This window comes from Amphiura filiformis, chromosome 9, assembly GCF_039555335.1.
Source record: "Amphiura filiformis chromosome 9, Afil_fr2py, whole genome shotgun sequence".
Classification (NCBI taxonomy): Eukaryota; Metazoa; Echinodermata; class Ophiuroidea; order Amphilepidida; family Amphiuridae; genus Amphiura; species Amphiura filiformis.
Window position 1 is genome coordinate 59847659 of NC_092636.1, and position 27460 is coordinate 59875118.

Sequence of the window (27460 nt, forward strand, 5' to 3'; positions counted from 1 at the left end):
GAAAACGTGATGCAAAACGTTCTCACAGAATGTTATTTAACTGTTGACATTTTTTTGCAAAAATGTAAGCCCAGAATATTTTACAATAACGTTTTAAAAACGTATGATAATTTATTAAAACGTTTTGAATAAATGTTTTATGAACATTTTTGTGTTTGCTGGGTATATGTACCTTCTTTTGCAGCAAACTGGCAAAACTGAGTTACTGTGCAGCTTGACAGGCATTGAGTGGCCACAATCGGACTTGGGAGTAAACGTTGTTTCCAAAGCCTCTTTGAACTTCGACAAGAAAGTGGTAATTAAGAGAATTATAAACACTCCAAGAAAAGTAAGTTCCCCTCTATATCCTTATATCTTCAGAACCCATGTTGCGATTGAAATGGGTCTGTGTATAGTTCATCAGACATATCACATCAACACTGACTGAAAGAAGGCCCATTTCAAAATGGGCAAAAACGTGTGTTCTTTGACGGAGGATGATCAGGCAGTGTAACTTTTACTGCCTGACGCTGTATTCACATGTACGAAGTAATGATATCCACGTGTTTATGTAAGAATTTGTCTCGTCTACAAAGCCTACACTATTCATCCAGAAAAGGATGATTGCTATTGGCCTCTCGCAGGCTACTACTTCGGTCAAAGAAGTTGCCCGTACAATGAACGTCAGCCAAAACGCAATTAGGAAATTGCGAGTAAAGTTCACAAACTGATGACGTGAAAGACAACCAAGAGGTGGGAGGCCAAAGGACACTATTCAGCAACAACTGATCGGTCAGTGTTGGTATGATACACCTAATGACGTGTACTAACCCACCCATTTCAATTGCATAATAACGCTTTGAAGATATACGGTAAAATGTAAAGGGGAACCTACTTTTTTTAAAGTGTTTATTACTTGTATTGGTAGCAACAATGTAGATAGTCAAATATAAGCTGGTATTTACTCAAGGAATATGTAACTTACCCATCCTTGATACGTATAATTGCTTTTGTCTGAGTTGACATACTAAGTAGCTTAATAGCCCGACACTTAAGCTCCATAAATTCATCATGGAGAACCATAAATTAAAAAAAAAGTAAAAGTACATAAAACCGGACAATCCGAGAACCTGGCTGCGGTTTCTCCTTTCCTTTGTGGAGTAAAATGAGAACTTATGTCCTATCCCAACCAGTGGAACGCGACCCATAGAATCATGAGCTCCATGTAGGAATAATGTAGGACATTTGATATCGGGTCGTGAGTGTTCCAACATTATTAGAGTCGCGATCCAAATAAGGTTGGGAGCCCAGAGTATAACTTAACATTATGTGGCCAATCTGCAGACTACGATTTCACTGACATCTATATATATTTCTAACTCAGCAGGATATTCAGTTCACAATATGGGATTTGAAAGGCAGTGATGAATATCTTGTCATCCATCAAGCTTTCTTGACGCCACACACTATCTATTTACTCGTTTGGGATATGACCAAGCGTGACGATGAAAGCATGGAGAAACTTGAACCCCATGTTTTGAACATCAAGGTAATCTTATGAATGCAACTGGGTCGTAACAAAGAAATATTGCTTGATTATGAATCTATTGTAACATATCGTTTCAACAATTATGAGTCAGTAGCCGTAACGCAGATGTGCATATTCAGTTTCTTCTACATTTCCAAGCATTGTATGAACATGATGAATGAATTCTTGTAAGATGATTGACACACATATGAATTTTATTTCATTCAGGCAAGGGCACCTTTAAGTCCAATCATAGCAGTAGGAACCCATATCGATAGATACAAACACAACAGACAACAAATCGTAACAGAATCTATCGCAGCTTTCTCGCGCAAGTTTCAAGACACCGATTTCACGTTTGTTGAGGTTGACGCCAGACCAGTGAGTTCAGAGGGCATTATAGATCTCAAGCGGATGATATACAACCATGCAACTACCATGACTTATATGAAGGGTCCCCATAGGTACATCATGTTGGGCAGAGAGGTAAATACGAATGTTGCTCATTTTAGGCAAGTTTGTCATTTTAAAGTTATATGTGATTATTCTTGGAAACCTGGAAGATGAATCCAGCGTAGCTGCAACCATCAGAAATAGGATATTTTGAACTAATCATCTGTGTGAAGTCCTAGTGATGCATAATAGCACCACAGAAGTATTATTTGTGAAGTATTGCCAAGAAAGTATCAATGACGATCTCGATATTAAGTAAATATTGTTTTGTTAATGATTATGTAAAAGTTCAATGCTTGATATTAGTATTCGTACTTTGACAAAATTGTTTAGGTCCCGAGATCGTTTATACACTTGAAAGAGCAACTGTCGCATGCACAAGAGAATTTACCAGTACAGCGGCAGCATGCACAAGATGGTGTACCAGTAAGTCCCAAACCGTTCTTAACTGAAGCCGAATTGGCAGCCATTATTGAAAGAATGTCAGGGAATTTCATTGAGACTACGAAGGAAGTTGAACAAGGTAAATCCGTAATTATAAATTTGATATTTAAAAAGAGGCAAAAGATTGTTTATCCGATTTAGACACAATAGTATTTACTTCACCTTCAGTAGTTGGAGTATTTACCTGGTCTGTTAGTATCGTTTGTTCGGTACCGTTACGGAATACCCTCCGCGCTGTCCGTAAAAGAGACTAAGAGAGAACTCGTTGTAACTAACGGAACCAACGGACAGCGCGGAGAGTATTCCGTAACTATTCCGTTTATTCTTTGATCACTAATTTAGAATTTAGAGTTTGTGATTCATTCGCCGTGACAGAATTTCAAAAGAATTTGATGGCGTAAACCGCAACTGGTGCACGTAAATATGGTAAACCGTCTTCTAGCAAATCGTAAATGCTTAAATATTTTGGTATCTAGTCCTACTTTAGGACCCCAAAGTGGTTTGATACGAACCAACTGTTGAAATCAAATGTAAATGAATATATATCTCAACATGTGTCACATTTTGACCTGTGATACAATTTAATATAATAATTATGTCATGATCTTAAACTTATTATTTTTAGTCGTAGAATACCTTCAAGATTGCGGTACTTTGATCCATATACAAGACTATACGTACAAGCTTACAAGACTCTATTTCCTGGACCCTGTTTGGTTATCAAACACATTGGTAAAAGTAGTCCGACTCAAGAACAGCGATATCAATGAACACCAGGGAATTGTCACAGAATCACAACTCAGACGACTCTCTGTAGCATCCGGATTTGGAGAACACAATTTCAAGGAGTATCTACAATTATTGGCTAGATTTGAAATTACACTGTCCACAATCAAATCCTGGTAAGACTATCAAAGCAATCTTGAGCCCAATCTTGAACCCAACTGCAATTCCTGCCCTATCTAGATATCCAACTGAAGAAAGTCAGGTATCTTGAGCCTTATTATGGTTTCATACTGTCATGACGCATTGCAGACAAACGGACATACTCAAGGCTTGTCATTGGTTGATACGTCATGCCGCTTGCCGCAGCGGTAAGCGCTTTGGAAGTCCTGATCCAAGTCCAGGCCCCGTTTTCAAGACAATTACGAATTTTAACAAATCCAGGACAAAATAGCCCAGACTAGGTTATCCTCATGACTGTGACCATGGTAAATAAATCTTCTTTATTTATAGGTAAATAACTGCGCATCAGTTTTTTGGAGGGCATTGCGAAAAATCTAAACATTTTGCCTGTGGAACTGAAGAATATCCCGAAGTGCGCAGCCCCGAGGGTTATTTCGAGGTCCAAAGCAAAATGTTTAGATTTTTACAATGCCTGACATAACGGATGCAAAGTTATTAACCGAATCGTCATTTATAACTCAACACTCAACCACATCTCAAGATTTTATTCTCTGAAATTTGTTGAAATAAACAATTTTAATCACAACTTATATTTCGCCCTTCAAAAAAATCGACCAGGCCTAAAACGGACTTACCAATTACGCGCAATCACGCCATGTGCAACTACGGTAGTTGCGTGCGAGTCAAGTGTTCCGGCGCAACGTATGTATGGTATACGCACAAGCGTAAGTAATTCCTCGCTACGTCACTCGCGGACGTCATTGTTGGATATCAATAACCTCCGCGCCGGTGTGCGTATATTATCATCTAACGAGCAATTTGATTGGGACGCACATATGCGGAGACTCATTAATAAACGCGATGCGTGCGATCCAATCACATCTAGTTATTTTTGAAAACGCGAACGCAAATCGAGGTCATCAATTAGAGGTTAATAACTGCGCATCGGTTATTTGGAGGCATTGTGAAAATCTAAACATTTTGCCTTTGGAACCGAGGAATATCCCGAGGGCGTAGCCCCGAGGATATTCCGAGGTCCAAAGCAAAATGTTTAGATTTTTCACAATGCCGATATATTATTCGATGTAAAGTTATTAACCTCATTCATCTTTCGTCACTTTAATCTCTTCACCTTACAAAATAACATGAAATTTTGCTCAAAAGTTTATAAAAATAGATGATTTTTACATCTTTCCTTTACAAAAATCGATCAGGCTAAAACATGACGACCAATAACAAAAGTGCGTATCACAGTCTGTGCAAATATGGTAGCGCGCAATCCAAATACGGCAGCCAGCGCGCGCGCAGTTTGTTCGACGCACAACAACACGCAAACGCCGGTCAATTGTGTGCGTCTTTGGAACAATTACGCATTTTGCGGTCAATTGTGAGATATTAATGACCTCGATTTGCGTTCGCGTTTTCACAAATAACTAAATTTAATTGGATCGCACGCATCGCGTTTATTAATGAGGTTATGAATATCTCACAATTCACCGCAAAATGCTTAATTGTTCGAAAATAAATATTGGTTACCTCCGCGAGCGCCATATTGCGCGTCAAACAAACTGCGCGAGCGCTGGCTGCCGCATTTGGATTGCGCGCTACCATATTTGCACAGATTTTGATACGCACTTTTGTTATTGGTCTTCCTGTTTTAGCCTGATCGATTTTTGGAATGGGAAGAGGTAAATTTTTTAGCCAAATTTGTGTTATTCTGTAAAGTGAAGAGATCAAAGTGACGGTTATGAATGAGGTTAATAACTTTGCATCGGTAATATGTCGGGCATTGTGAACAATTTAGAATTTTCACAATGCCCTCCAAATAACCATATTATACCATATGAATACTAGTATTTGACATCATAAAACTGTTTTGATGTAATTATTATGGTGCCCATTTGTCGTGGGGGAAATAAATTAGGTGGACATTTTGTAGCATTGGGCAAGTTTAATTTACTGGGTGGGCATTTACCTCCCTTTGTGGTATTGTCTAATATTGTGTTTCATTGAAGTGTGAGATGATGCTTCCTTGTACAAAGTATTTCGTTTGTATATGTCTTTCTTACATATTCCATCGGAACAGTAAAATTCGTATTTATTTTTACTAGCCGAGAATCCTGTTCTTTAAACGAACCTCGTAAGTACATTATACCGTCTGCTCTTCCTTATGGACGCCCTTGGATTGAGACTATTGGAGACAACCCATACAAACACAAACTGATGAGGTGGTACCAGATGGCTTACACACCACCAGGATTCTGGAGTCGTCTTGTGGCACGGCTATTGGTCTCTATCAAACAACAAGATTTGAATCAATTCAGGTAAAATAAATAAATCTCAACACAAACTCCAATCAACAGCAAACACAAAACGTTTTCGACATTAGGTTAGGTTAGGAAAGGTGACCAGAAAAAGTTCAAATGTCGTGTTATATAAAGGTGTATAAAGATTATAAAACGTTTTTATAATATTCCAAAACATTTTCTGGAAAACTTATTGCAAATTATTCTAACAGACTGTTATTTAAATGTCGAAATATTTGGCAACAAATGTTTGCAAAGCATTTTTATGATAACATTTCGACAACATTATTAAAATGTTATTAAAACGTTTTTTACCAAACCAAAATAGAATCCATTTAATGTTTTTAATAACGTTCTGGGTTTGCTGGATCTTTTAATGCCACCCCTTATCCTAAACCTAATCCTAATTCTAATCCAGTGACCACCGCTTCCCATGACCATATCAACAACAAAAAAATCATATTTTCGTTATCAGGATTCAACTAGAACACATTCTGCCTTGCGTTAGTCAAGAAGGACTATTCATCCGCCATGACGATGGTGAAATTAAGATCGAGCCTATGCAGATTTTCAATGATCCAAGTTTGCGTATCATTTTACTGAGCAAGGACAACTTGTTTTCTCCATTGGGATTTATCGTCGACCACATTGAAAAGTTGTTGAAAGAATGGTATCCAGGTAAATTAGAATGGTTATCGGATACAGGCTGTATCAAAATTACTGGTATCCCCACAGCTTCCACTGATTGCGAGAGGACGGTAAGAAGCAGTTTTTTAATAAGTGTCAGAACTGACGGGTACCATTCATTCTGATACAGCCTGTATAAATCCTTTTGTTTCACAAACTGCTCAAACGGGATTCATAGTAATGGGCTCTGCACCCCTGTGAAAAATATGCCCTTACACTACCACACAAGGTGGGGTGCAGACTCAAAATGGAGCTACCCATTCTGGTAACTCCACTTAAAAATTCATACTCACTGTGTGGAAGATTAAGGTCATGCCTTCCATAGGGAGTTTATGGATTTCAACTGGAATAGCCCATTTCCATTCAGCAATGATGCATGTGGAAGAGATTCTCATGGTTCGTAGCATCGTATTGTATTTTCCAATGTTAAATAGCGGTTTTAAAAACTCACGAATGGTTTTCCTGATTTAGAAGAAGATGTAAATTTCACCCCGCTTCAGCTTTTGCAAACTAAATCTGCTCGACTTATTTTCAGACAACACAAACGCACTCAAACATCCCTCTCCTCCAGTCTCTTCTCTTCTCTGGTTGCCTGTTGCCGAAAGAATCCAATTCAAGACTCTCGTTCAAGCACACACGGCTTTCTATCTTTTTTTTAATTTCTAGCTATATTAGGGTGACTACTACACTCTTTGTAAAGACTCCGCTGATATTATTGATGTCCCACGTCCTAAGATATTGGCTATTTCCCGGGATTTCCTATTGATGCCTCCGCCTTTGGAATGATTGATTGATTAAATCGCATCTTTTTATTTTTCCTTCTTCTATATTTTACTGCAATTTTTCTATCTTTCCTTATGTGAATCCGCGTCGTGTTTGTGTAAAAGGCGCTTTATAAATCTCATTGTTTATGTTTAAGTTGAATTTGCTATGGTTGATATATTTGCAGGTCTAACCAAAAATAGACTGGATGGTAGGCCACGTGTTATACGATACATTCCATGTCCAGTGTGCGTCCAGAATTTCCAAAACAATACTTCTGATGAAGAAGGTCATCAACAGATCCCGAAGACCAAAGATACCACCTTTTTACGTTGGAAGAGTTGATCAGGGCAACATGCATCGAAGGTCGGGAATTCGTTGTCTGCCCAAAGCATCCAAGTGATACGGTTCCAGCGAAAACCCTTGCTCCTGATTTGTTCTTGACAGATCTTGCGGTAGAGCACTTGAACGACAAAGAGTTGATACTGGATCCGGTCAGAATCGGCAAAGGTAGTTTTGGTGAAGTGTATACCGCACGATATCGTGGGCAAACTATTGCCGTTAAAACGTTGCTCCGCAGACGGTTACAACATCAACCGCAAAGCCAGTCCCCTTCATCCTCTTCGTCGCCGACATCTTCCTCTGACTTATTGATAGGAGATGAAACAGGCCCCGTGCCTTCTCCAATTGCAACATCTTCGACTTTGCCTCAACCCGGTTCAGGAATTCAAACGGCCTTGCATTCGGTTATGGGTGCCTTTCCAAGACTACGGTATGAAGTGCGCATGATGGCCAAACTCAACCATCCTTGTGTTCTGGAGTTGGTTGGGGTATCGATTAAGCGACTTGCATTCGCTATGGAGCTTTTACCCTCTGGAGATTTGGCATCATATATAAGTGACGTATACAAGCAACGAATTCGAGAATTCGTTGCAGGCGAGGTTGTCCATGAATCCGTTCTCCCGCGAAAGTTATCATTCAAGATTGCATACCAATTAGCTTCGGTGATAAGCTATCTTCATAGTGCAGGTGTTATTCACGCAGATATCAAGACCAACAATGTGTTGCTGTTCTCCACTGACATTCGTTCTCCAATCAATATCAAGTTGGCTGATTATGGAATATCGCATGAAATGGATGTAGGAGGAGTTCGCGGGGACGTTGGACGTAATGTGTTCTGTGCACCGGAGATCATTAAAGGCCTAGCTTTTGATGAAAAGGTATTGAAAGTGGCAATAATAATGCGTAACAGTCTGCAGTATTAGCGTTGCTGTCCATAGTCGTCCGTGTTGTTAAGGAATCGGATAGCAACGGTTGCACAGTAATTTTTGTGAGACCTGAGAGCACATCAGACACACTAAATTGCACGAGGAATGTTCTGATATCAAATAATTTTGATTTTGTGAATTCGCGATATAATGCCAATTTTATGGCAAATTATCAATATCAAGTTAAAAATTATTTGATATCAGAAGGACATTCCTCGTATTCAGAATGCAACTTGATGTGTCTGATGTCCTCTCATGTCCCACACAAATACTGTCCAAACATTGCTATTATATCCCTTAATTGATCCAAACTTAATCTTAAAGGTCAAAATATATTTTTCACGTTTAAACACCAGCAACTCTACTGTTATAATACTACTGAAACTAGTTTAACTTTATATTTGTCTTCTTACACCCACTTTTCTAACTCCCCAGATCGATTGGTTTTCGTATGCCATATTTCTATATCACTTGATAAGTGGAACAATACCATTCCAAGATGAAACGTATCTTGCTACTATATCGCAAGTCACATCAGGTTCCAGACCGGATTTTAAGTATTTCAACTACTCCATGCGACCACAGTTGCCTAATGTTGAAGGCTTAATGGAGGAGTGCTGGAGAGAAAATCCTGACGATAGACCGAGTGGGAAAGCGGTAATAGATACCATGCAAGACCTCAGTTTCATGTGTCTGCGAAGACGTATGGCGTTGCAGAGTGAATCAACTGCTGTTTTGTACACAAACTGTGATGATCAGGTATAGAAACATTATCTTGTTGATTCTGCCATTGAGAATAGATCAGATTCTCCAGATCTTATTTTACTCTATTCGTCTTTTTACATAGTACATTGTACATGTAGATTTAAAATCATTTATTTTTAAATTTTATTCGTATTAACTTATACGATTCCATCTCTATCTCTCTGTCGTTAATGAAGAAGTAGGGAGCGACTTTTTTCCAGTAAGCTCCATCTTGGACCATCTTTCTGGCCTCTTGAGGTGAAAATTAGACGTGATCAGAGAAAAGCTTCACTCGTACTCTTTTGTAAAGCATGCTTTGCTGATAAAGTATTGTATAAAGTGGTTTATTCTGAGGGAGACGAAGTGTGTGATCGATCTATCTCCCTTTGATTTCCTTGGATGGTATTGATTTTATGTATTGGTTAAAATCAATTTTATATTTTCATTATCTTTCTTAAATCGTGTCATCACTTCACTTTTTGAATAGAATGATACCGATAATAAGTACTTTGTGTATATCTGGAACCACGATGGCCAGGTTATAGAACGTGACGTGGCTACAGGAGACATAAACGGCAAAGTTATCAAGGTTGCAGACCAAGAAGAAATCGACCAAGTACTATGCGCATGCGCCTTTGACAGGACACACGTCGTGGGGACGTCGGTATGTAGACGACATTCATAATAATCTTATTATTTATCACTTTTGATAAATAAAATATGTTTACTAGTCTGTGGAATTATATTTATCATGTAGGCCTATATTTTTGTCTGAAATTCAACACAGCAATGGAGATCAATATGCCTTATAAATCCTAAATCCTATGCTGCGGTTACACATTCCATAGAGCAAAATGGTCCCATGGTTCGATAGGACTTTTCTAACAAAACCACTACTAAAAGAATGCTCTTGTTGACATGAAGTTTGCATTTTGTTTCTTTCAGAAACTGATTATCCAGACATAATCTAGTAGCTGGCAAACTTGTTCTTCGCAACCAGTTAAGGCTTTCGTCCAAACCTTCCTCACTCTATTACCATAAGGATGAGAAACCAAGAAGCGCATTGGTAAGGGAGAAATTGAAAAGCGCAACAAATATCATTTGTTAGTGAAACCTTTGCCAATTTTCAAATAAATATTCTGAAATAGAATAACGATGTAAGATTGTTCAAATTGCCAAACGTTCTTTCTCGACGTGACGACAATAGCGATGACAATGGTATTAATTATATGATGATGATGATAATGCTGATGATGACTACGATGGTAGTCAATTATGATCAGGTTGTAGATGAAGAGGAGGAACAGAAGGAAGAGGACCAATGCTACTCTGCTACTATATATATACATGAGATGTAATCAACCTTTGATTTGTTTATGCTATTTTCTATGTACAGATGCCACAACAACAGCGCCTACCTGGCCATAAGTATGGCAATCTGTTTGTTGGCATGGATGATGGCAAAATTGCTATCTTCAAACATCAAACCTCAAAAGATGAACCAATTTCGAAATGGATTCACATCAAAACCTTAACGATCAGCATCGAGCCAGCCCCATGCCGATGTATCACACCAGCAAAGGACAGAAACGAAATTTGGATCAGTTGTGGAAATAATCTTCGCGTCTTCAATCTGTCCGATGGGTTGTTCGATGCCATAGTGATCCCCGTGTTGTTAGATGAGCATGATAAGGAAGGTGTTGCTAGTAATGATGTGAGAGGGCTTTGCTATGCAAATGGCAGTGTATGGTGTTACGTACAAGATTCTCATGATATTGTACGCTACGATGCAGCTACCCGTGGCTTAGCAAACACTTTCTCATGTGGCAATAGTCAGCAACGTCCTGGGGACTCTCTGTCAAATGCAGATCTGCCCGTAATAGAGGTAGACGTCAAACGCGCCAAAGTCACCTCTATCTTGACTGTTGAAGACACCATTTGGGTTGGACGAAGCCAAGGAGATATTCTAGCTGTTTACGTAGGTAATGATAAAGAAGACAAGTTTGGGGAGGTGTTGGCGGTATTTGAAGCCAAAATTACAACCAAAGTACACACGACTCAGTTGCTTCAGCTAGGCGGTGATCGCGTATTAGAGTGCCAAAATGTCAAAGACCGGGGTGGACCATTTTGTCACAATCTCATGCTGTGGGAGCAGTGGGGAAGGAAGGAAATCGAAGTAGCCAATGATCTTACTGTCATCTCACGACTCGATGCTGTCAGACATGACTAATAACTGGTGATGGACACAATAACCTTTATAAGCACTTTATAAGTACAAATTCATGTTATCACGTGCGTATGGATATCTGTAAACCGTACGATAGAACTTCGGTTAATAGCAAAACAAATGAATGTAAAAGTCATGTACTATTGAGTATATCCACCCATGGGCGAAAAAGATCATGATGCAGTCATGTCTACAGTAGAATTCATCTCGACCTTTGCAGGACTTAAACCCCATTAAAAGCTATTAAACCAAGATAACACTCATTGAAGCAGCTCAACTGATTAAATCAGATCTTCTCTGGTTGTGCACAAGTGTCTGTTTTCAATGTGCGACATCGCAATAAAGCTGGTATTATAGCTTCAGTTGGGTAACCGATTATAAAGGAAACGAAAGGAAACAATGGTATGTGTACCATTGTTCACGAAATGAGACAAAGACCTGCTTTTTGTTAACCAGCATTCTTCAAAATGAGCAACATAATGATTGTTGACTTAACACGGTTTGGAAATAATTTCTTCATATTTTTGGTGTTATCTGTCGTTTACATATCCTTCCTAAAACACAAAAGTGCGACCCTCTCCAAACATCTAAATTAGCTAAAAATTTAGGACATGTTACAAAACTTTATTTTCTAGAACCTATTTAGAATAATTTAAATGTAGCTTTTACCGTTTTTTGTGGCATCCTTCAGAAGTGAGCGGTCCGATACCAATATTTTCGGTCAAATCTCCATTCAATTAACACGGGGAGTTGGCTAGCTATGCCTTGCCCTCACTCATATTTTACAAAAGTGCGACCATTTCTGAACATCTAACCTAGCTGTAATTTTAGGTCATGTTAGAGAAATATATTTGCTAGAAGTTTTGGAGAATAAATAAAATATTGGCTGGTTATTTTTCACACAGTGATGCTAACTAGGCAAGTCCATTCTCCCAACATACATCATTTGTAGAGGTCACGCGTCAATGGTGAGAGCACTGTGTATTGTGTATAGGAAAACGGACAGTAACTGCAGTATGTAACAGACCATTTCCAAACAGTCAAAGTCTCAGCATCATCCGATACTGAGTTCCGATTGTTCCATGAAATGCGACAGGCGAAACAGCTACGCATGTACCTCGTACTTTTACGGTCTTTCGCGTAAACGCGAAGACATGCAAAGCTCTTTGGCGTATGCGCGAATGCACGCAACGCTGGCGTGATTGTTAGACAAGGCACGATTCGGCCCTTATGAATATGCGAGAATTTACAGCATACAAAACACGGACACTTTGACTGGGTGTGAATGGTCTTTAGTAGTCTGTGTTTCCACCGCTTTTGCACAGCTGGCTATAAATCTTTGTACTACGTCATTAGACATGTTCGATCCACAGAGTTAGCTCTTGAACCTTTCAAGCGTTAGATTAGCCACATTCTGATCTCAAAACTGAGGACATTGTAAGAGTGGATTAAAAGGGCATTTTGCGATCCACAGCCTCATCACCCCACTTTTCTCATAAAAGTTGAGATTTTCATACCACTGGAAACCTCTAGTTACATAATATATATGTACCAACAATTTCTTGCAGATTAATTCGTTTAGCGAAAATATCGTCAAATTTGAATTTCGATCAGAACGAAATTGCAACAGTGGCCTCTATGGAGCAGTGTAATACACATAATCATGCATAACTCGGAAATGCAAACTCGGAATAAACTGAAATTTTGGAAATAAGCCTTTTTCGTGGATATCTACTGAAAAATGTCATAAAAAGAGAAATGCTAGGATCACGAAATCCTTCTTTAATGAGAGATAAAACTTTTGAATTATTGATTGGTGCCGGTCTCTAAATCCAAATTCGGTATAAACCAAAATTAACCGATATTTTGAGTATAATTATTTCTGTCTAAATTCTGGCATCAAATCCGTCAGGATTGTGGTATTCTTATACTTATACTATCAGCTTCTATATTAATCGTACGTGTTTTTGATGTACCTTTAACGACTCCTGTAGTATTCGCTGGTGACAAAACTTCCAAATCCAAGTTTCCACGCACTCTTAAATCCTGTAGACATTGAAAATGTTTGATGAAAGACTCTGATACAAAAGAGCATGATGGAAAGTACTCCTATAATTTGTCGGCAATCAAAAAAAAATTAATAACAATTTTTATCTAGTTTTGAAAAATTAATAATTTTTTTTTACGCCAGATTTTTTTGTTACGTAGTCCTAAAGAATTTGGGCCAACTGTTTTTTTGGATTTTCTCCACAAATTAGCATTTTTTTAGCATATGTACAGTGTATACTTTTATATACTTAAGACCAACTATTTAGAAGTTACGAGGCCCAAATGTTTCCATAATTACACTTTAGACAATATTTAGAAATATTTTCAATGTTGTTGCTCTTCGTCACCTTTTTTTCGGATGACATTGTTTACACAGTATACATGGTATACAAAAAAGTCATTATCCTACTCACACCCCACGTTGATCACATGCCGGTCATTTAATGACAATACTTTCTTCAGGTTCACGTTTTTGGAACACCCTCATTGCCATCAGAGAAGTAAAGCACCTTCTTTGAAAACTCTTTAAAACCTCACCTTTTCACATGCAAGTTTTCTATTAACTTTTTGTTTGGTCTATTCAATTCATGCCTTGTGCACTAGTTTGTAATGCGCTTTGAGCTGTGAATAAGCGCGGTATATAAATGTAATGTATATATGTATTAGTTTATAATGAAAAACAAATACCTCATGAATTTAAAAGTCTTAGGTCTTGCATAAAAGTGAGGACGGAGGATTGAATATTTATGAGATTCCGATAGGGACATTAGGAAGTGAATGTGCTGATGTCATCCCACATTTGCCACCAATGCACGTGTATCAATACATCTCGTTAATACCCTAGATCGTTGATGTGACAATCGCAGTCGAGCAATGTTCGGTTGGCAACCATTAGATAGAATAGAATCGCATAAATCAAACCAGGGAACCAACTCGACGTGAGGTTGCTAGTACTCAATTTATCAAGCTATTCGTCACTGACATTTGTCAGGTTTAGGAAACATGTGCATGTTTTACCACAATGTTTTTGCGGCTAGTGTACAAAGCAAAACGTCTGAACGGACTATAATTGATCATTTCAAGATTGTTCGCGACAGAAGCTCGTCTAATAATCTTATTTTTATATTTAATCACAAGCAGTATTAGTGGACTTGAACATGTTGAATGCAAGGACAGTCACATTTCTGCTACCTAATTCGCCACATTTCTGCTACCTAATTCGTCGTCAATCGAAGAATTACTTGTTACGTGTAAATTTACCGTGACCATGTTGTCATAGTTTCATGTATCATTAATTAGAACACTGTACCAAACTGTCTATTGCATTTTCTGAAATGTGTACGGAGACTTCTCAAAACTTCAGCTCATGATGAATTTGACATCATCAAATCCAAGATCAATAGAAGTGTCAACTGACGTGGGAAGTTTGTACATAGATTCAGAGCTAACACCTTCCTCTACTACCAACCCGTTGTTCATCGGGTATCTTCTAGTAACCATTTCTGCGTCATTTCTGGGCACCGTTGGAAACCTCCTAGTGTTGGGTGCACTTTTTGTACACAAAAGACTCCGCGTTCTCAGCAACGTCTTCGTTGGTAATTTAGCAATTGCTGATCTGTGCGTCTCAGCCATTATTAATCCGTTTTCAGTCGTTGGGGTACTTAATGGCGACTTCCTCATAAGGTATCCGATGATTTGTGGCACCATTGGTGCTCTTTGTATCATCAGCTGTACCTGCTCTATGTGGAACATTGCGGCCATATCTTTAAACAGGTACATAGCGATTTGTCACCGTTTAACCTACCACAAGATCTACAACCGCAAAACAATACCATTCATAGTGGCTTCACTATGGGGTCTGTGCTTCATACTGGATCTCCCAAATGTTCTTGGATGGGGAAGACATGTTTTTGACACAAAAGCGTTGTACTGTGCTTACGATTACACGACAAATTATGGATACACTTTGTATTTAATAACATTCGGATTTTCAATACCTATGTTTATTGGTAGCTACTGCTACGTGCGAATTTTCTTTTTTTTTAAGAGAAGCAAAGAGCGCTTGAAGAATTTATCAAAATCAGATCGCCACCACAGCCGGATCAAAACAACAGATATGCGCTTGTTGAAGTCCATAGGAACTATATGGGCGTTGTTCATGTTGATGTGGAGTCCGTATACTACGATAGTTATCTTTGACTTTAAAGGTACTTGGCCACAATGGTTCTTTATTCTTTCCATTGCCTTGGCTCACACTAATAGTTGCATTAACAGCGTTTTGTACGCGGCAACTAATCGCAATTTTAGAGAGGGTTATGTTATTTTATTGAAACGTGCTTTATGTTACCGGAGAGGCCGCTTGCATTCCGAGGTGAATATCATGCTAAATAAACGCCTAAAAGGGGCTAGTTCTTCACGGGCAAGCGATGTACGCGCGGATCGTTTAGGGTGTCAAAGCCGTTAAACAATCTAAAAAATGGTCTTTGACAGGCGAATACGTTAATTATACATTTACATGAAACGTCAGAATAATGGTCGGTTGTGCAGTGTTGGGTAGTAAAACATGACCAAAATAACCCTTATCCTCCTCAACTTACTGTTACGGATGTTTGAATCCCGTACCAGAAATATCTTTTGGACAGATTGGAAAGGAGTCAAAAGAAGATATCAATATCAAAAGTGTTGATGTCTAGCAAGATGTCTTCATCTGACTTGACCTATGAGTCAAGATTGACTGAATTTGAGTTGAGTCAATGAGTTGTTTAAGTTAATATTTTGTTTCAAACTTATTAACCTCCTTCCGTTCTTGAGTACTCTCTTCCATCTGTAGTAAACAAGGATAGGTATCTTCATTGGACCTCTCCCGCAAATGTATTTCTGAATTCTGTCTTCGCACATATTCTTTCCTCTATTGTGGAACAAACTCTCTATATCTGTCTTCTCTGCAAATGCTCTTTCTTTTTCTAAGAATCTTTGTAAAGAACATTTGAAAAAAAGTTTTATTACTTTTATTATGCATGTGTCAGCTAAACAATTATTTTGATGTTCATCATGTAGGTCTAGATGTATATTTGATTGGTACGTGTGGTTTTGGGTGCAGGGTGTGTGTGACGGGTTGTCTGTGTGAATATCTGTAACATGATTAGCATAATTTTCTACATACAATTATTTGTTGAACATGTTGTCTATAATTCATTGTACTCGATGATAAGTAGATTTTGTTGAATATGATTTTCTCTCTTTAAAAAATTGTATGTTGGAATTTTGACTGTGTTCAGAGGAGGCTAGTGCAGCTTGTACTTGCATTATTTTTTGCACGCTTTGAGCTTTTGCTTTTCCTGTTGGTTTCATTTGATTTTGTTGAGTATCCCCTGTATCTATTTAATTTTGTATTTATTTTTTGTATTCTCTTTTATATATGAAATATGTTATGTACAGTGTACTTCGGTTATATTTATAAATGCGCTTTTATAAATACGCACGTGACCACCTCCGCGGTGGAATTACATAAGACAACTGTGCAGCAAAATTGTCTATTTTGTTCAACTTTGTGATTATATTGTTAACCTTTCCGTCGTTGAATATTTTTTCCGGCGTCAAATACTTTCAAAATGTTGTTTTTGATAACATATTACAAACTCGGAATCCCTCCATGTGTAATAAATTTGCTATTCAATTAACACTTTAATTTGATGATATTTATCTACAGAGTTCCTATCCTTTTCTGTATAGTGGTCAGTGCATGAGGATTTGGTCACGCTTGCTGGTCTTGGTATGTCGTGCCCATGAGTCACTTGTGTATTTATAAAAGCGCATTTATAAATATAACCATGATAAGTTGATAACCGAAGTACACTGATGCAAATGGAAAGAAAATCACTGTATCTTTGGACTTACAAGTCTAGGTTTTTCCTGAATTACCATTTACTTGCTTGTATTACATGTATATTGTTTGTATTTTAGTAATTCAACTAAATATTATCTAAATATTATGTTATTATTAACATAAGACAACTCACGAGGTTCAAACTTGCTTTCTATGTGTACAAAATGTAACATGGTCCACCATAATATATGAGAATATATCATTCTCACACTGACTCCCAAAATAGAAACAGGTTACGTTCATGTACCATGTGTACTGATGAATCAAAATTATTCATTCTCAACAGTAGCGTAGCCAAGAATTTAGTATGTGTACTAGTGGGGTGGGAAGCCAAATATTTGTCCCCATTTGTCAATTTTTTGTCCCACTTTTAGTCATTTTAATGACATTTTACCCTTTTTGTTTGTGCCAATTTCCTGCTAGGCTCCCTGGGGCTCGCCCTGGCTACGTTACTGGTTACGTTCCCAAAAGCAAACATAGTTCTTGGTAATAATACTCCTTCATATTCATATCTGTGGATCTCATACCATCGAAAAAGAAACTCAAAACATACCTAGGCCTTTTTGCTGTGAGGATTTTCTGCTCAGCTTTTGGTATTTTTTATCATAAGTAGTTTTAATTAGATGTTTTTGGTTTATAGTTTCTTGTTGTAGTTATAAATATGTTAAGGAATCGGACAGCAAAGTTTGCATACTATTTTTTGTGGGACCTGAGAGCACATCAGACGTGTCTGACGTGCTCTCATGCCCCACAAAAATACTGTGTAAACGTTGCTATTCGAACCCTTAAGCGCCTAGATCTTGCAGGTTAGGCTCTATATAGATCCTTATTGTTATGTTATGTTATGTTATGTTATGTTATGTTATGTTATGTTATGTTATGTTATCATGGTTATGTTATGTTATGTTATGTTGTATTATAGAATATGGGATAATGTTTCTAGAATGGAATTTTTCTATAAACTAGTAGATATTAATTACTCGGCAGTCCTGTAGTTTTATGAGACAGTGAAGAAAATATGCAGTTGATGCTCTCACAGCAGAGCATCATTCAGTCGCTGAGCAGACGAAGATCGTAGATTACGCCAAAGTGCGCAGTCATCCCAAATAAAGACTTTATATTTGACAAACTGAGCTCTGATTTATAATACAGTGACAGTTCTGTTAGATTGGATCGGAGCAGATTGGGATAAGTAGCTGTTGTAAATGCGATCTTAACTGATGTCAGTTGTTGGTAGTTATTCTTTATTTGCGATGTATAATTATGTAAAAGCATTGTCCAATCATATTGTCATAAAAATAAATGGTTAACTTGTTTTGACTCACAAAACGGTGTATTGTTATGTATACTTGAGTGATCTTGGGTTAAATGTGTTTTTTATTAAATTTGCAGGATTATTACCGTCATAAACTTTAAGAAAAGGGGTATGCGTAGAAATTCGGTTGAATCTTCCGATTCTCCCAAAATTTCTTCTTCTTTTGAAAAGATGCCCCAAAAAAAAAAAAAACAACAACAACAAACATTAACACTAAAGATTGATTTCAAATATTTATATATATAATTAACAATTCAGATGAAATGAAAATCATGGATACATATGTATGCCCTTTGAAAAACGATCAAGATAGCTATGTGAACTTGGAATTAATTTATTTTCATAAATTGATTCCAAGTTCACAATAATTGATTCCAAGTTCGCAATAATAACCATTATAAAATTGTAAACGTTTTAAAACGTTTGAAATTTTATAATGATTATTATTGTAGGGTATGATAGCTGTACCTGCTCTATGTGGAACATTGCGGCCATATCTTTAAACAGGTACATAGCGATTTGTCACCGTTTAACCTACCACAAGATCTACAACCGCAAAACAATACCATTCATAGTGGCTTCACTATGGGGTATGTGCTTCATACTGGATCTCCCAAATGTTCTTGGATGGGGAAGACATGTTTTTGACACAAAAGCGTTGTACTGTGCTTACGATTACACGACAAATTATGGATACACTTTGTATTTAATAACATTCGGATTTTCAATACCTATGTTTATTGGTAGCTACTGCTACGTGCGAATTTTCTTTTTTGCTAAGAGAAGCAAAGAGCGCTTGAAGAATTTATCAAAATCAGATCGCCACCACAGCCGGATCAAAACAACAGATATGCGCTTGTTGAAGTCCATAGGAACTATATGGGCGTTGTTCATGTTGATGTGGAGTCCGTATACTACGATAGTTATCTTTGACTTTAAAGGTACTTGGCCACAATGGTTCTTTATTCTTTCCATTGCCTTGGCTCACACTAATAGTTGCATTAACAGCGTTTTGTACGCGGCAACTAATCGCAATTTTAGAGAGGGTTATGTTATTTTATTGAAACGTGCTTTATGTTACCGGAGAGGCCGCTTGCATTCCGAGGTGAATATCATGCTAAATAAACGCCTAAAAGGGGCTAGTTCTTCACGGGCAAGCGATGTACGCGCGGATCGTTTAGGTGTCAAAGCCGTTAAACAATCTAAAAAATGGTCTTTGACAGGCGAATACGTTAATTATACATTTACATGAAACGTCAGAATAATGGTCGGTTGTGCAGTGTTGGGTAGTAAAACATGACCAAAATAACCCTTATCCTCCCTCAACTTACTGTTACGGATGTTTGAATCCCGTACCAGAAATATCTTTTGGACAGATTGGAAAGGAGTCAAAAGAAGATATCAATATCAAAAGTGTTGATGTCTAGCAAGATGTCTTCATCTGACTTGACCTATGAGTCAAGATTGACTGAATTTGAGTTGAGTCAATGAGTTGTTTAAGTTAATATTTTGTTTCAAACTTATTAACCTCCTTCCGTTCTTGAGTACTCTCTTCCATCTGTAGTAAACAAGGATAGGTATCTTCATTGGACCTCTCCCGCAAATGTATTTCTGAATTCTGTCTTCGCACATATTCTTTCCTCTTTTGTGGAACAAACTCTCTATATCTGTCTTCTCTGCAAATGCTCTTTCTTTTTCTAAGAATCTTTGTAAAGAACATTTGAAAAAAAAGTTTTATTACTTTTATTATGCATGTGTCAGCTAAACAATTATTTTGATGTTCATCATGTAGGTCTAGATGTATATTTGATTGGTACGTGTGGTTTTGGGTGCAGGGTGTGTGTGACGGGTTGTCTGTGTGAATATCTGTAACATGATTAGCATAATTTTCTACATACAATTATTTGTTGAACATGTTGTCTATAATTCATTGTACTCGATGATAAGTAGATTTTGTTGAATATGATTATAAAAAAAAAAAAAATTGTATGTTGGAATTTTGACTGTGTTCAGAGGAGGCTAGTGCAGCTTGTACTTGCATTATTTTTTGCACGCTTTGAGCTTTTGCTTTTCCTGTTGGTTTCATTTGATTTAGTTGAGTATCCCCTGTATCTATTTAATTTTGTATTTATTTTTTGTATTCTCTTTTATATATGAAATATGTTATGTACAGTGTACTTCGGTTATATTTATAAATGCGCTTTTATAAATACGCACGTGACCACCTCCGCGGTGGAATTACATAAGACAACTGTGCAGCAAAATTGTCTATTTTGTTCAACTTTGTGATTATATTGTTAACTTTCCGTCGTTGAATATTTTTTCCGGCGTCAAATACTTTCAAAATGTTGTTTTTGATAACATATTACAAACTCGGAATCCCTCCATGTGTAATAAATTTGCTATTCAATTAACACTTTAATTTGATGATATTTATCTACAGAGTTCCTATCCTTTTCTGTATAGTGGTCAGTGCATGAGGATTTGGTCACGCTTGCTGGTCTTGGTATGTCGTGCCCATGAGTCACTTGTGTATTTATAAAAGCGCATTTATAAATATAACCATGATAAGTTGATAACCGAAGTACACTGATGCAAATGGAAAGAAAATCACTGTATCTTTGGACTTACAAGTCTAGGTTTTTCCTGAATTACCATTTACTTGCTTGTATTACATGTATATTGTTTGTATTTTAGTAATTCAACTAAATATTATCTAAATATTATGTTATTATTAACATAAGACAACTCACGAGGTTCAAACTTGCTTTCTATGTGTACAAAATGTAACATGGTCCACCATAATATATGAGAATATATCATTCTCACACTGACTCCCAAAATAGAAACAGGTTACGTTCATGTACCATGTGTACTGATGAATCAAAATTATTCATTCTCAACAGTAGCGTAGCCAAGAATTTAGTATGTGTACTAGTGGGGTGGGGAAGCCAAATATTTGTCCCCATTTGTCAATTTTTTGTCCCACTTTTAGTCATTTTAATGACATTTTACCCTTTTTGTTTGTGCCAATTTCCTGCTAGGCTCCCTGGGGCTCGCCCTGGCTACGTTACTGGTTACGTTCCCAAAAGCAAACATAGTTCTTGGTAATAATACTCCCTTCATATTCATATCTGTGGATCTCATACCATCGAAAAAGAAACTCAAAACATACCTAGGCCTTTTTGCTGTGAGGATTTTCTGCTCAGCTTTTGGTATTTTTTATCATAAGTAGTTTTAATTAGATGTTTTTGGTTTATAGTTTCTTGTTGTAGTTATAAATGTGTTAAGGAATCGGACAGCAAAGTTTGCATACTATTTTTTGTGGGACCTGAGAGCACATCAGACGTGTCTGACGTGCTCTCATGCCCCACAAAAATACTGTGTAAACGTTGCTATTCGAACCCTTAAGCGCCTAGATCTTGCAGGTTAGGCTCTATATAGATCCTTATTGTTATGTTATGTTATGTTATGTTATGTTATGTTATGTTATGTTATGTTATGTTATGTTATCATGGTTATGTTATGTTATGTTATGTTGTATTATAGAATATGGGATAATGTTTCTAGAATGGAATTTTTTCTATAAACTAGTAGATATTAATTACTCGGCAGTCCTGTAGTTTTATGAGACAGTGAAGAAAATATGCAGTTGATGCTCTCACAGCAGAGCATCATTCAGTCGCTGAGCAGACGAAGATCGTAGATTACGCCAAAGTGCGCAGTCATCCCAAATAAAGACTTTATATTTGACAAACTGAGCTCTGATTTATAATACAGTGACAGTTCTGTTAGATTGGATCGGAGCAGATTGGGATAAGTAGCTGTTGTAAATGCGATCTTAACTGATGTCAGTTGTTGGTAGTTATTCTTTATTTGCGATGTATAATTATGTAAAAGCATTGTCCAATCATATTGTCATAAAAATAAATGGTTAACTTGTTTTGACTCACAAAACGGTGTATTGTTATGTATACTTGAGTGATCTTGGGTTAAATGTGTTTTTATTAAATTTGCAGGATTATTACCGTCATAAACTTTAAGAAAAAGGGGTATGCGTAGAAATTCGGTTGAATCTTCCGATTCTCCCAAAATTTCTTCTTCTTTTGAAAAGATGCCCCCCCCCAAAAAAAAACAACAACAACAAACATTAACACTAAAGATTGATTTCAAATATTTATATATATAATTAACAATTCAGATGAAATGAAAATCATGGATACATATGTATGCCCTTTGAAAAACGATCAAGATAGCTATGTGAACTTGGAATTAATTTATTTTCATAAATTGATTCCAAGTTCACAATAATTGATTCCAAGTTCGCAATAATAACCATTATAAAATTGTAAACGTTTTAAAACGTTTGAAATTTTATAATGATTATTATTGTAGGGTATGATAGATCCCGTCATATTTGAGCTGAAATTTGCTAAAACTTTCATCGACATAAGTCCAATAATTATTTCAATAAAAAAGAGTGGTTAAAAGTCTTATTTTGGGGGGAATTAGTACAGGCGTCAATGGAAAAATCAAAAATTCAGACATGTTTTGATTATAACTGATTTTATAACTTTTTTACTGATCATGCTGATTGTTTGATATAATACGCGCACTGATGATGATTCAGTTAAAACCTTACCATAATTTCAATTAGAGGTCACTGTGCTATTTTTGTCACAATTGTGTGTTTAAAAATAGCAAATCTATGTAGTCTCCCTCGATGTGCCTCTGTATGGTTTGGAAACAAACTGCCGACTGGAGTTCACAAAACAGTGAAGATTATGCAGTCAGTAATAAACATCTCACCAGAAGAAAGTCTTACTATTATTAGCACTCGAAGAAGAAATATATTATTGTGATGACCCCACACAGTCAACCGGATGAAAAAAAATAGGTTATCTCTCCCTTTCAGGAGATATACGTCATTGATTGTGCGTAAAGCCATAGTCTCCCGCGATGTACGGTATCTGCATAGTTTGGAAACAAACTGCTCAGTTCACAAAACAGTGAGGATTATGTAGTCAGTAATAAACGCCTCACCAGAAGAAAGTCCCCACTTGTTTGAGTGGTCATAAAAGTATTTTTAACACAATGAAACAAACCAAAAAAAAAACACGCAATAAAATGGCTAAACTTGCTAAAAAAGATTAAATATCGTATATTAGATGATGTAACCTTTTAAAACTGTTACCCCATAATTTCCCTCATTCTTCAAGCCCTGCCCTCTATCGGGGGCTAATTTATAGTTTTAAAAGCTTCTTGGATGTATACATATTTCGCGGTTAGTGGTTCTTTGTTGCCCTGCAATCTATTTGGATATCCAAATTTAGCGGTTAGTGGGTCTTATTTATTATTTTGACACAAGAACCGCAAGACATTTTGACCTGAAAGTGCGTTATATGAATCTCTTTAGCACTCATACACTGCTGGGATTTTTCTTCAATCCTGTCAATAAAAGAGTTCCGATAATGAAAGAGAAATGGAGCGGGGAAAGAAAGAACGAAATTATCGACAGATACGACACAAAATGAAATTGAATTCAGAAATCATAGCACCCTAGGGACTATAAACAATTCGCAATCGAACGAGCGAAGCAATACTTGATTAATTGAGATCCGGTATGCCCAGGTGTATCATTTACTTGTATCAGTCATTAAAGTGAAAAGAAAAGAGAACATAATCAAGTGACAGTGAGAAAAATAAATACCGTTCTCTCAATCATGATAATGTTCAAACGAAAATAATAACGGTGACAATATTTAAAGGGGTAACCCTATTGGTTTAGGATATGGAGTTTCTTCAAACTTACGTACAACAAAAATAATAATTAATAAATTTTGGACTTCTATAGCGCTCATTCCCAGAGGTTTCGAAGCATGGTAATTTCGCTGCCAAAATGTCAAATATCGTCCTCTTTAAGGGATCTAAAATGAGCGTTTATTGCGTTTCGACAGTATTTTTGTGGGACATGAGAGCACCTCAGACCTATCGAATTGCATTCTGAATACGAAGCATGTCTTTCTGATATCAAATAATTTCAATTTTTTGAAAATTACAATATAATACAAATTTTATGACAAATTATAAAAATTTGATATTTTTCAAATTTTTGATATATAACAGTCCTCGAAGTAAATTATATAAATCTAATGATATATTCTTAAAGTGTATGTAGCAGGAAGGAAAAGCCGACGGTCAATTGAAAATTTTGACCTTTCATATTGAAGATATGGATTTTTTCCCAAAAAGACCTAATTTTTTTTTTGGTGTTTTGGGAAAAAAAATCCATATCTTCAATACGAAAGGTCCAAATTTTCAATTGATCGTCGGCTTTTCACCCCACCTACATACACTTTAAGTATAAATCATCAGATTTATAAAGTTTACTTCAAGTACTGTTAAATATCAAAAATATCAATTTTTAATGATTTGCCATAAAATGTGTATTAAATTGCGATTTTCAAAAAATCAAAATTATTTGATATCAGAATGACATTCTTCGTATTCAAAATGCAATTCGATATGTCTGATGTGCTCTAATGTCCCAAAATAAATACTGTCCAAACGTTCATACCCCAGCCCTTAATAAGCGTCTATGTTTAAAATCAAACAAAAAACCTTCATTTTATAGTTTCTTTTGTAAGAAGAAACAGTTTCATGTCAACATATAGTTAAACGTACATGAATAATGCCAACATTTAATCACACAGGAGTATCGGGAAGCTGTTACTAACTAGCAGAAAGCTTACGGAATTTTTGTGTATGTGTCGATTTCTTCGAAGTGAAATTTGCTCATTACGTTTGGGTTTTGGAAAGAACCTTCTGTTAAATCATGCATGACTCAATTACAAATCTTTACATGTTCTTCTTGTCTATTGATATTTTGAATAGTGTTTATCTTTCCCTAATAGATAGCACCCTGATCGATTCTTCCTGCATATCAATATGCTTCATTTACATTACATTACAGAGATCGGACACTAATCCCTACCATAACAAACCATGTAAAGGTGATACAACAGGTCTATATTACAGGATTAGATTAGTAAACTATGATCTATTTGCAAGTATTATAATATATTGATTGAGCAGGAAAGATGTGATACTATTTTTTTGTATAGTAGTCTAGTTGCCGGCGTGCGATATTTTTTTTCCTAGTCAACATTTGCATCACATAATACATTTACATGGAATAGGCCTATGAGGCTGGATTGAGCTGTGTTCAGTTTTATACGGCGGATTTATTGCCATAATTATTACCTCTTACTTAACAAAAGAAAAACAAATTTATTCCAATTAAAATTCTACCAGGGTTCGAACCCACAACCTTTTGATTAACAGTCGAGATCGAATACCACTACGCTGTGAGTGCTTCTGCCAGAAATGCGTTTGTTCATCATACTTATTGATTACGGAATAAATCGCAAACACACGATATATATATATTACTTGTCTATTACTAATAAATACGTATAATCTCCAATCTATGCGGTTCCTATGCAAATGTTGACTAGTAAATTAATATAGGCTGCCGGCGGCGTCAGGTATACATAGAATGTTTTTTTTTATGATGATGACATGTATGATGCAAACTCATAGGTTTTGTGCGTTTGGCAATTTGGGAGGGGTGGGGATGGGGTTCAAAATGACCCCATAGGATTATAAAATCAAAATTTCAATTGCTCAAATACCTCTTTCAAATATATCAAATTATTTACATAAATAAACAAAAATAAATAAATAAATAAATAAATAAATAAATAAATAAATAAATAAATAAACGAAAAAAATTGAACAAATTGTAGCGTAGTATTAAAATCATAAATATAACCATTGCTGGCAGGAGGACTCGAACCAACGATATTGACATTAGCAGTCTGATGCTCTACCATTGAGCTATGACAGGATCTAGTGATAAGGGTCGAATTTTTAGCTTATACAGTGTTTGTCAGTGTTTGTCCGCCTCGTGAAAGAAATAAATATAAAATCTCAATTTTTAATTTAAATTTATTTGATAATTTTCTAACCTATATTTTCTTTAGAGCAGGGACAAATATTTCCCCTTTTATCTAATTTGACCGCTATATAAGAATCTACTTCTTTTATTACTGATTTAATTCCACGATTTGTTCCATTAAGCAATATCAAGAAAAGATTAATGTCACACATCTCACAACAGATATTTAGTTGGCTTAGTGGTCTTGCACAGTGCTGTTTAACCTGGAGGTACCGAGATCGATTCCCACCTCTGCCTGCAATTTTTTTTAAAGACTGGGAAATAATAACCTGACATTCGCCGTACTTCAGAAGCGGAGTTATAACTTGTTAAACTTTGCTCCTTCCGTAAAAGGGTACATTATTTTGGCACTACATTATTTCTTTTTTTCACATTGCTGGTATTAAATATCAAATGGTCATAATTGGCGGTCACTTCAAATCATCCCCAACTGAACTAGGTTCAGGAATTTCCTCTCATTGTTAATTGTTGGTTAACCCACCACTTGAGAATAAAGGACTATGATAGGTGCAACAGGATTACCTACGGGATTATCTCAAGGATATAATTCTGTTCTCCATCCTTTTCTTACATCTTCTCTGATATGTGCTAGTGTCGATGGTTATTGTTAAAAGGCAATAAGGTGTGTAATTGCAATATTTCCTCTGAATAGGAAAGACTCTCTACATCGAGTTATGTATGCTGGTGGTTCGCAATACTGTTATTTAAGAGAAGGTATCTTCCAAATCCAAATCCAAATGCTGGACATACCCAGTACCCACAATCATCCATGCCAACAATGGACGTGGGAAACCTCGTTAGCGTGGTTACCACAAATCGACGTTTTTTCACGATTTGGAACGTCAAATTTCAGGAGAAATATGATGTATTAAATGATACCAAAAAT

The 27460-nt window shown here is 36.5% G+C and overlaps 3 protein-coding genes across 6 annotated transcripts in view; all 3 read left to right on the forward strand.

The window, feature by feature from the left end:
- The window catches only part of LOC140161236 (leucine-rich repeat serine/threonine-protein kinase 1-like), a 25114-nt gene extending 17704 nt beyond the window's left edge, over nucleotides 1–7410 (forward strand). Inside the window, exons 12-19 of one of the 4 annotated variants that reach the window (XM_072184691.1) lie at nucleotides 185–328; nucleotides 1367–1528; nucleotides 1736–1993; nucleotides 2294–2483; nucleotides 3030–3306; nucleotides 5422–5634; nucleotides 6092–6294; nucleotides 7253–7410. In XM_072184691.1, the coding sequence (XP_072040792.1) occupies nucleotides 185–328; nucleotides 1367–1528; nucleotides 1736–1993; nucleotides 2294–2483; nucleotides 3030–3306; nucleotides 5422–5634; nucleotides 6092–6294; nucleotides 7253–7410 (1605 nt within the window). Of the gene's footprint in view, nucleotides 1–184; nucleotides 329–1363; nucleotides 1529–1735; nucleotides 1994–2293; nucleotides 2484–3029; nucleotides 3307–5421; nucleotides 5635–6091; nucleotides 6295–7252 lie in introns of all 4 variants that reach the window. The other 3 variants (XM_072184692.1, XM_072184693.1, XM_072184694.1) reach the window with 3 other exon arrangements.
- Nucleotides 7409–10596, forward strand: LOC140161238 (leucine-rich repeat serine/threonine-protein kinase 1-like). The gene is made up of 5 exons (XM_072184696.1): nucleotides 7409–8285; nucleotides 8769–9092; nucleotides 9565–9741; nucleotides 10023–10143; nucleotides 10474–10596. Exons 1-4 carry the CDS (start codon nucleotides 7815–7817, stop codon nucleotides 10041–10043), a joined length of 993 nt encoding a protein of 330 aa, XP_072040797.1. The 5' UTR covers nucleotides 7409–7814; the 3' UTR covers nucleotides 10044–10143; nucleotides 10474–10596.
- Nucleotides 10597–11984: 1388 nt separating this feature from the next.
- On the forward strand, nucleotides 11985–16276 carry LOC140161237 (melatonin receptor type 1B-like). Its single transcript, XM_072184695.1, has one exon. It carries the CDS (start codon nucleotides 14720–14722, stop codon nucleotides 15815–15817), a length of 1098 nt encoding a protein of 365 aa, XP_072040796.1. The 5' UTR covers nucleotides 11985–14719; the 3' UTR covers nucleotides 15818–16276.
- Nucleotides 16277–27460: the final 11184 nt, after the last annotated feature.

What these genes read in the sequence shown, in the direction of transcription:
- LOC140161238 (XM_072184696.1), top strand. Translation starts at nt 7,815, where the DNA reads ATGGGTGCCTTTCCAAGACTACGGTATGAAGTGCGCATGATGGCCAAA. An exon ending in ACACAAACTGTGATGATCAG is followed by an intron (nt 9,093 to 9,564) that starts GTATAGAAACAT and finishes CTTTTTGAATAG; the next exon opens with AATGATACCGATAATAAGTA. An exon ending in CACACGTCGTGGGGACGTCG is followed by an intron (nt 9,742 to 10,022) that starts GTATGTAGACGA and finishes TGTTTCTTTCAG; the next exon opens with AAACTGATTATCCAGACATA.
- LOC140161237 (XM_072184695.1), top strand. Translation starts at nt 14,720, where the DNA reads ATGATGAATTTGACATCATCAAATCCAAGATCAATAGAAGTGTCAACT.